The 11,066-nt window shown below is 33.0% G+C and overlaps 1 protein-coding gene across 1 annotated transcript; it reads left to right on the top strand.

The window, feature by feature from the left end:
• Positions 1 to 9,230: 9,230 nt before the first annotated feature.
• On the top strand, positions 9,231 to 10,230 carry LOC105111873 (probable E3 ubiquitin-protein ligase RHA2B). Its single transcript, XM_011007343.1, has one exon. It carries the CDS (start codon positions 9,631 to 9,633, stop codon positions 10,117 to 10,119), a length of 489 nt encoding a protein of 162 aa, XP_011005645.1. The 5' UTR covers positions 9,231 to 9,630; the 3' UTR covers positions 10,120 to 10,230.
• The last annotated feature ends 836 nt before the right edge of the window (positions 10,231 to 11,066 follow it).

The following is an 11,066-nucleotide window of genomic DNA, read 5'->3' on the forward strand; positions in this document are numbered from 1 at the left end:
AGTCATGATGATGTTATGGCCAAGGATAAGGTTACCTAAACATGAGAAAGTCGTGCTATTGATGAAATCGCTTCATTCATTAGTCGATATAGGCACAAATAGACTTGTTTATATATTGTTAGTATATTATGTTGTGTCATTTTGTTAATGAGTTTGTATTTTGTTTTACATGTATTTTAGTATACTTGTATAATTGTTTTTATAAATTTTTTAGCTTGGTTCGGTTGATATTTAAATAAATGAATTTATTTTAAAGTAATAGAATCTAAATCAAAGTTTTACACGGGGACATATAAACAAAGATAATAAAGTTGAGTTTTGTTGGAATGTTAGTATTGTTGAACATTTTCCTATTTCAGAAATTATTAATTTTTATTTGTTCTTAATTTTTGTGTTTATGATTTTTTGCATTTAAATTAAAGCATTTATAAGTAAATGAAGTAGCATTGATATGTTGTGTTATTACCACAATTGAAAGACAACCATCAAGCCACTTTTCATTATCAAATTTATTATAGGGTCTAAAATCATGCCTTTGATTTAGTACTTCTTGTTACAAATGATATTTCACTTATTACTATTGATACTAATCAAAAAGCCACTTGTACACATGTCCCACGACAAACCCCGAAAGAGGACTTCCAAAAGTTACTCCCCTATTCTTAGATTACCAATTATGACAAGTTGTATCAAAGCTCTATCCCTATATAATCCATAGAACCTCAGTTCACCAAAAAAAACTGATGATACTGTTGAAATCATCTTCAAGAATGGAGAATCTTCCATTTCTCGACCAGGAATACTTTTCTCTTCCATCTCGATGATGTAACCAGCTCAAGATCCTCTCCTAGTACCTATAGAATCCTTCTATAAGGATTGTTTTCCTGTCCATTTTTTTTGCTTAGGATAGCCATATATTTTGGAACACTTGTAATTATAATAGTTCTCATAATCCAGACATGGGCGATGACCCCCCAAGCGAAAAAAAAAAATCTTACGGTAAGAAACTAAAAGACAAATACAATCAAGGAGACAAGACAATTGACAATTTAGGATAACCCTCTAGAAAATTTCACTATCTTGTCAAATATACTCCTCTCTCTTAGGCACCTCCAGAACAAGTCCCCATAGTCTCCATGTATCAACCTACAAGTCCTTATGATGAGGATTTTCATGCTTTACTAGAACAAGTCAAAGATAGGATTCGTGCTTTTCCACAAGTTGACAACCCTCAAGGCGTTAATGATGATGGCTGCCTTAAACAAGTCACTCAAGCCAAAGCAGTTCTTAATTAGCAAAGTCAAAATGCCATCGCCTAAAATTATGTTCTTCAAATAATTGAATCTAAGGTTGACTTGGTCCATACTAATCTGAAAAAGATGAAAGTCTCTATTGATTCTCAAATTCTTCATCTCAAACAACTGTATGCTGAAATTCAATAAAGGATCTCTACCATCTATGAGTATTTACTCATTCAAACTTCTAATGGCAAATATGTAGACCCTTAGAAGGAACACAAGATGCAATCTCTTAAAATCCAACTCAAGTCTCTTCAAGCTGAATTAGCCAAATCCAAATCTAAGCATTTACCATTTCCTGAACCTTTACAGACTAGGATGACCTCTTATTATCCAGGATTTTATTAGGCTAAACATTCCTTTTTCTATAAACCACAACCTCTACCTACCACATCTCAACTATTTGAAAACCCAGACACCAAAAAACTTTTCAAACCTCTCTCCAAAAGAGATAAAGGGAAAACCCCAGCACCAACCACTTCTAAAAAACCCCGATCACTGGTCCTTATAATCTCTTCATCCTATGATTTTTTTGAATAAGAAAAGAATGAACTTGATGATCCCTTCTAAGACTCCCAAGACCATTATCAATTTACAATTTAGTCCAACCAAATTTCCAACCCTATCCAATCTTTTCTTACTACTTATTCTGACCAGACTATTCTCTTGACAATCCATCTGAAGAAGAGACTATTGATGATGAAACTCTTGTATCTTCTGAAGAATCTTTCACTGAAAATAATTATTCGGATACTTGTTCTATGCCACCACTACTGATGGTTGATCCTCCTCCATCACAAACATCAGATCCTCAATCATCACGGACTTTGTAGGGGCCTACTCCAACCTCTACCATAAGAGCTAGTGTGGATCAACTAGTTAGTAGTGATGATGAAGTAAATCTCAATTCTCACAATTATCAACCTCATATCTATGCTCCAAGTACAGGTGGTTATTTTACTCTGGATGATATCCCACAAGTAAAATGACGAGAAAGCTTGAATTTCATTCATGGCTAACTAGCTATATGCTCAAAGATGGCATAACCCTCACGAATACATTACAAAAGTTCTCTACAAAGTTCTCTGGCACCTTATGGGATTGGTTTTATATGTTAGGTGTTACAACTAGATGTAATTTATGAATACTGAGTCTCTTTCTGAAGCTTTGGGCTGGCTGCATTATGAATTCTTTGAAGAAACTTTAAATGATAAAGAAATAACAAGGTATGAGCACTTCAAAATAAACTGTTGTTCCTATTTGAGATCTGATCTTCAAAGATATTTTAAAGACATGTGCTGATGATACCATATTCTCTTTGGTCCCGATGATCCAGGCCTCAAACATGCCTTTTTGGCATCCATGCCTAAAGATTTGGCTAATGAAACTTTTAGATTATTCAAAACCAGAAAAGAACTTATTGACACTCATCTCTTGGCACCATATCTTATCAGGTGTTAGAAGCACTCAACAAAATGTGTGATTAACATAAATATTTCACCAAGATCTTATAACTTGATAAAACTATGCTTTATGCTTGCAAACAACCAGATTTGCTGATTAAATGTTCAGACAATGTTGATTGCAATTTTTCCTTGAAAAAGAAGAAGCATTTCAAGAAAATCCATAGATCTTCTTTTAATAGTCGCAATAAAAAATGAAAGTTCTCAAGACACAGCCACACTAGACGCCCTAAGTACTTCACTCCCAACTCTAACAAATGTTTCATTTATAAGCACACGGGTCATTTTGCAAAGACCTGTCTATAAAAGAAGGCCTAGTCATTGAAGTTAATTGATTTTCTAGCCCAAAATATGCAGTTCAATTTTAATGATGATGAAGTTGAATCCTTATTCTCACTCACAGATGAGATCACTCCTAATACCATAGCTGTTATTATAGATGAAAGTTATAATGATGAGATCTGTTGCAACTCAATTGTGACCTATTCGCTTTTTAATTTAATTTTACAAGATTTAAGATGTAAAATTAAAATATCAGAGATTTATTTTGATGAAAAGTGTGATTTGTCAACTTGCGTGAAAATTAGGAACTACAATGTATTTTTTTCATTCTATCCATATCTTCAAGATAATCTTTATCTTCAAGATATCCTTGTCTTTAAAATAATGATAGTTATCCTCTTTTAAATTTTATTTTTAATCAAATTCAAACTTCAAAAAAAGAGTTTGTTTGATTGAAACTTTGCTTCTCACACGCAAAGGGACTCTGACACCATAAATACAGACCTCAATATATGCAAAAAGATGGAGAAAACCCTAGAAGACGACCATTACTAGAAACTAACAAAAAAATAAAAAAAGACTTAGAAATGAAAAAAAGAAGAAGGGGGGAGGCAACTGAATCTTACCTTGTTGACTGCCTCCTCCCTTCAGCTTTTTTCCTCTTTTCTTCCCTGTCTTAATCCTGAGGAGCTACAGCTCTTCGTAAAAAAAAAGGAGCAAATAAAGGCCTGAGATCATCTTCCTCCCTCCAGTCACCTTTTTCAGGTTGCTGCCTTAATCTTTAGCATTGGTTCTTGTTTCAGAAACAAAGAGTAAGGCAAAATCCCCTTATTGTTTGGCAAGGAGTAGTCGAGACCAAAAAACTAATAGAGAATAAAAAGGAAAAGGAAAACCAGAAAAATAGAAATGTAGAGAAAAGAGCATCGGCTAACCCTCTATTGCCATCATTTTTCTACACGAGTACCAACTTTTTCTCTGCACCGGGTGATCCATTAATCTGAAGAGACCCTTTAACCATCAATAGTCATCTTCCCCAGCCACTGTGAGCATGTACCACCCCCTATTGAAGCAATTGCATTAATCTCAGCAACACCAGAAGCCACCATCCTCAATCATGATAGCCCTTACCCTGCCATTTTTGTTCTCACTAGTGCTGCGTCTTCTACAAGCCCAGTACCACAAGCTTCACTTTTACAGCAGCAACATGCAACTCTAGGACAACCACACCATAAAGAATAGCAAGTGGGATTTTCAATTGTGAGCAGTCGGTTAACCTTCACCATCATCTTCATTTTTATCTTCCAAATAGTGCAATAACAGCAAACAGTGATGTCTCCAACAGCCGCACGTCCAAGTAAATTTCCTTGCTTCCTTGTAAAATAATTAATTGGCTACTATTTCATGCATACGTGAACCAATAACGCATGCGTGCAACAGTGGCCAGCCGGGTCACTGGTTTGGACCAGTGGCCCGACCCTTTTTTTTAAGTTTTAAGACTGGGCTATATAAATAAAAAATAAAAAAATAGTTTTCATTTCTTTTAATACAGAATTTTACAGATTTATTCACTGGCACTAGAATCAAGAATACCATATTTTTTAGGTTACATTATATTTACCAACGCTAGAGTTGGAAATATTCATAGGTGAATATTCACTAATACCATAGTTGAGAATATTATAGGATGACCAATAAAAGTGAAACACAAACAAATCTTTAGCAATTTAAGATAAAACCAGCAATTCAGCTTGCCTCAGTAAGACGCTTAAAAGGTAATAGTATCTTCCCTTTCGCGTAACCAATTTTTTACCATAAAATCTTTGTTAACTAGTTAACTAGTTAGGATTCCTAATGACCATAATACTAGGTGGCAACTCCTTAAACAGGATATTTTTCCCCAAAAGAACAAAATGTCAGATATTTGTTCTTTTTCCAATCAAGAGATGAATTTTTAATCGGTCGTCGCGATGTCCGCGTATGACAAGATCTATGAACTTTACCAAGCCCCACCTACCATTACCCTTTCACATCCAATATCTTTAGTCCCTATTACCATTCTCACCTACACATATGTTAAACCTATCAAAGTCATAGCCTTATTTGACATAGAAGCCCACAAAACCATTCTTAATCTTAAAGTTCTTCCATCTCATTGTTGGGTCCCTTATAAAGAATACTTTTGAGCCGTAGATAATTAAGTATTATGCACCTAATTCAAAAATAAAAAGCTTATTACCATACAAATCCTACCCTAATTTTTAGTTAAAACCCATGTCCTTAGTTCTTCTATACCTAAAAAAGATTTAGTTATTAGGTTTGATATTTATTTCAAATTCAAGTTCAAAATCCTTCCTCGTGGTATTCAATATAAAGCTCATTTTCTCTCATATACAATTATCCTTTCACTCTATGAAATCCAACCTTCTCTTAAAGAAATCATTGTCTTCATCAATGCCTAAATTATCCAACACTCATGTTCAAACTCTCATCATGAATTTCTTGCTAAATGTTCTGATCCTTTATGGCAAAATCCATGATTTTTTTTTATTAAGCTTCCTTTCAAGCATAATAAAGACATCAATCTCATGAAAGCCAACCATTCAGGAATGAATCCTGAGCACAAGATTCTAGCTCAAGATGAATGTGCCCAATTACAAGCTTAAGGTCTTATTAAACCTATAGACTTATAATGGTCTTATGAAGCCTTTTATGTTAATAAAAGGTCTGAACAAAAATAAGACAAGCTCAAGTTGGTAATTAATTATCAGCCTTTGAATCATTTTCTACAAGATGATAAGTTTCCATTGCCAAATATAATGACATTATTCTCATACCTTCATAATGCCAAATTTTTCTCCAAGTTTGATCTCAAGGCGAGATTTTGGCAACTCGGCATTTATTTGAAAGGCAGACATAAAACATGTTTCTGCATACCAGACCATCATTATCAATGGCGAGTCATGCCTTTTAGTCTCAAAGTGGCACCCTTATTATTTCAAAAGGCCATGATTAAAGTATTTGAACCCATACTTCGATTAGCTTTAATCTACATTGATGATGTGTTACATTTCTCCCAAGATAAGGAGTCACATGCTACTTTGTTAAAGCAATTTATAGAGATTGTTCACCACCATGGTATCATGCTTTCTGAAAGCAAGATACTCATCTATGAAAATGAAATCTAATTTCTCGGCATGATCTTTGCAGATGGTGCTTATACACCTAGCACCCATATAGCTAAAGAACTCTAAAAGTTTTCAAATGGCCCCTTACGATAAAGCAAGTCTAATGATTTTTGGGCATTGTCCAATATCTCAGAAATTTTATCTCTAGAGTTGCACAAATGACAAAGTCATTTTGGCTCATGCTCAAGAAAGATATGGACTCTTGGATAAAAAAATAGACTCACTCAAGTTGTCAGATAATTAAAGACAGTCATATAAAATTTACCTGCTTTAGTCATCCTATCAACAGGATAGCACATCTCAAAACTGATGTCAGTGACAAGTATTGGAGTGCTACACTCTTAGAAGACAAAGATGGTCACCGACACATATGTGGCTACAAAAGTAGGTCATTCAAGGAGTTAAAAACCCACAACCACTCCATCTTTAAAGAAATCTTAGCTGTAAAGTATGACATCCAAAAATTTAAGTTTTATTTGGCAGCTTATCACTTTACAGTTGTCATAGACTATTCCTCCTTTTAAAAAATGCTATAGTTTAAACACAAGATGCTTCCTCATTCATAGCTTCTGAGATTAGCTGAGTGGTTTTTCAAGTACACCTTTACCGTCTAGCATATAAAAAAAATCAGAACTTAATCCCAGACATGCTCACCAGACCACACAAATCATTAACACTACTCCTTCCCATCATTCTAATGCCTTTCTCTTCCAATCTACCTCTACCTGAACAAGACTTTCGTGTAAATGACTTACCTCCTCTTTCTTAAGAAATGGTTCTTAACCATATTCTTGACCTGCAGGTAAAAGACAAATTATTTAGCCTCCAAAACTACCTTCTTCTTAACTATGATATATCTTTCCTTTGTTTCCAAAGCTTAGGCATTCTTCTGAAATATCCTTTTCTTATGGTATTTCTATTAACTATACCATATTGCTATCGAGTTTCTCACTGATTTTATTCTTTCCAAATTTCTCAAGACGTCTTAGTCTGCCGACTCTTGGTACTATACTTTAAAGTTCCTCACTTGGTTCTATAATCCCACATAATGGATCTTTCTTCTCCAACAAGAAAAATCCAAATGGCCCCATGCACAACCTGATAGATAGAAGTAACGCAGTACATTTCATAATAAATCTGTTAAGTAAGTTTTTTCCCATCTGTTCTCTATTTTCATATTCCACAGGCCTTTCAAAGCTTCAACAGACAATTTGGTTATGAATTTTTCATAGGCTATAATATACAAAACTCATCCATACTCCCTGTATAAAAACCTCTTATATAACGTCCCTAACATTAGGACCTTGCAGAAAACAGTGTGCCTTAATAACAACATTATTCCTGGTAAAATATGGCCTAAAGGAATGGATGATGATGTAGAAATTAACTATGATTTGAATGACCCTCAATATTCTACTCATCTTTGTAACTTGCAGATGTAGTACAAAAACCAAAAACTCAAACAAATAATTTTGGGAATACAAAAGCTTCTACAACCATATAAGATGGAAATGATTACAAATGATGATTATGTGTTGGCCCTACAAGTCCAAACTATTCGTGACCAAGATAGCCTATCATATCAGAATCTCTCTCCAAATCATGAACCTATTATCGGTTGACATTAGTGTTGTCATAGCTTGTCGTTTGTATCATAAGTCATGTAAGGATGCAATTATTAAGTGTGCTTCACTACTTTCTGTTGTATTGAGTGATGTAAGCAAAAGCCTCAAAAATAGTATCTATAAAGGTTGTATGTAATGTTGTAAGACAGAACCTTGGGAGGGTAGACCTTGAAGGAGAAGCTTTTTCAATAAAGAACTAGTTTTCTAATTTTCTGTTCTTCAACCCCTTTTTCCCTTTTTACATTTTAAACTATAAGCTTTTGTTATCGTCCAGTAAAACATGACTCCAATGAATAGCCGTTGAGTGCCCAGAAGGTTGGCTGTTTAAGCTACTTTATCAGAGTATATATCTTACAATAGAATAATTTACTATTATATAAGTAACAATAGAATAATTTACATGAATGTGCCTAAAAACCAAAGAAAAGAAAATAAAAGAAATACTAGTTTAAAATTGGCAAAAGAATTGTAGTTTTTATGAAACTCACCCTAAATCAAAAAGAAATTTTAATTATAAACTGCCTGAATTTCATTTGTAATTGGATAGCAAGTTTTAACTATACATCTATAAGATATTTGATAATTCTAAATTACAGATTTTATTTTATACTTTTATTTATTTATTTTTCCCTTAAAGAATAAAGTGAATGCGACAACTCACACTACACCAACCTCATTGTCCTTATCATATTAAAGTATCTATGTAATCACATAAAAAATCTAAAGATTTCATTTCGGGGTTTGAAGTTTAGATTTTAAAGTTTAAGGCTAGTTTTTAAGGTTAAGAGCTTGGAGTTTGGATTTTAGGGTTAGTATAAATTTAATATTAAAGTACAATGAGTTTTTCAAAAATGTTTTTTAATTGAAAATGTGTTAAAATTATATTTTTATTTTTATTTTTTGATATCAATATAGCAAAATCATATAGAAAGCATCTATTTGATGTTTTTTAGATGAAAAATAATTTCAAAAGCATTTTAAAAAGCCTATTATAATGGTAAAAAAACATTGCCTAATGTTTATTGTTTGGGGCTTCCATTAGGGTAGCATTGGTTTGGGATTTAGGTCACGGTGAATGTTTGAGTTTGAATTAGGATAAAAGTTATAATTAGGGTTAGGGTTAAGGGCTTGGATTAGGATGAGGATATTTTTTAGATGTTGTATTTAAGGTTAGCTTGGTATTTGGTAAATGTCATAGTTTCTCAATACAAACATCTTTAAAATTTACATTCACGAATCATAATATATTTTAAACTGTATTATTTCAATAATTTTTTTTGTTATTTGGCCAATATTTTTTTAAAAGGTGCTAATAAGTAAAAATACCTTTAAATATTTTGACAATTTCCTGAAAACACTTTGAAAATTATCATTTTGATTTTTTTTAATTCAAATATATTTCGGAAAGTATCTTAAATATATTGAAATACTTAAGCATTTTTATCTATCTTGATTTCTTCCACTTATTTGAATTTTACATCAATTCAGTCAACTTCAATATTAATTTGGAATCGTAATTAGAATTCCAGGACTATATTTATTTATTTTCTAACTGAACCAGGAAAATTCTACCATTTTAATTTTAATATATTTCCTGAATTCCACATTTCACCACTTAAGGTCGGTCACGTGCACTCTCCACAACTTTTGGTGAACATTAAACGTAGCGAAGCCTAGGGAACTGCAGTTAGCCACATTCACTATAAAGCCTAAAGGACAATGTGTAGCATCATCAGACTGTAAAGTTTCACATCTGAACTTCTTCATTAACACCACCATGGCCTCTCTCTCTGAATTCTGCTCCCACCTCCATACCATGATCATAGTCTTCCTCAGTCTTCTACTCGTTGAAATTGTAATTCTTTTCCGGTCGGTCATCGGTAGTACCTTGAAGTTCAATAAACCAATAATTAGCACCACTCAGTATCTTAAACACATGGAAGAAATAAATCCAACTATTTCTTACAGTGAAAAATTGACGAGGCAACAAGATTCCATGGAATGTGCAGTCTGTTTGTCTAAATTTTCGGAAGGCGAAAGTGTGAGGAAATTGAATTGCAAACATACATTCCACAAGGATTGCTTAGACAAATGGCTACAGCAATCTTTGGCTACTTGCCCACTTTGCAGGGCTAAGGTTTTGCCAGATGAGATTGTAGCCAAGTATGATCGGATGCAACATCAGATAGGGTATGATGGGAGTGACGAGGAGATGCCCTTTTTGCTATCGGCACTATATGATAATGGTCTGCAAAGAATCTCTTAGTCTGTAAGTCGTGTTGGACAAATTACTTGTTCTTATATTTTATAAACCACCATATAGATGCATTTCACTATGAACTTTAGTGGATGAGTTTCTTTAGATTTTCTCCTATAATTCAAATTTACTATGCTACTGTATGCTTATACATGTAATTAAATTTATTGTGGAAATCAAATGAAGGTCTTTTCAAATGTCCTATGCTGCAAAACTTTTTAGTATATCCATAATCTCATCTCATGGGAAAGAAAAAGGAGAAAGCTTCGATTTTGATGCGGACCCGCATTCTTTTTGTTGTTGTTCGTGTTTGTGACAATAGTTCTGTACTTCTTTTAACAGTATAAACATTTGTTTTTTGAGTTTGTTTTACGTTGTATTAGTGGTTATTTTTTAAATAATTTTTTGTATTAAAATATATATTAATAATATTTTTTTATTTTTTAAAAATTATTTTTAATATCAAAACAATCCAAAACATACAAAACATATTAAATTTTAACAAAACACAAAAAAAATTATTTTTTTAAAAACACAGATTGAACCACATTCCTAAACGATTTCTTATTTTCTTATTGGGTCTTGGAAAATTCCGAGCATATCTATCCCTTCAATATAAATGTAAAGGGGTTGCAATTTTCTGGTGCAAATTAGATGAAGCTCCATGTTCGTTGGATGCCATCTACCTCAAAACTTTCTATATGTAGTAGTAATATCCTTCTAAAAATTACTCTAATATTGGCTTATCTTTTGAATTTTCTTCCAATCTGCAGCAAAACGATGGCGACAGATTGGGTACCAACTTACTTCGCATAGCCGAACCCGAAACACCTGTGGGTAGCATAACTTGTTTAACAAATTATATATGCAACTAAGAATCTAAAATCCTTGATATTAATTACAAAATATAAGAATGAAATTGCTAATGTTGATAAACGATTATTTTATACCAGGTA

Source organism: Populus euphratica, unplaced genomic scaffold, assembly GCF_000495115.2.
Source record: "Populus euphratica unplaced genomic scaffold, PopEup_1.0 scaffold314.1, whole genome shotgun sequence".
NCBI lineage: Eukaryota > Viridiplantae > Streptophyta > Magnoliopsida > Malpighiales > Salicaceae > Populus > Populus euphratica.

What these genes read in the sequence shown, in the direction of transcription:
- LOC105111873 (XM_011007343.1), top strand. Translation starts at nt 9,631, where the DNA reads ATGGCCTCTCTCTCTGAATTCTGCTCCCACCTCCATACCATGATCATA.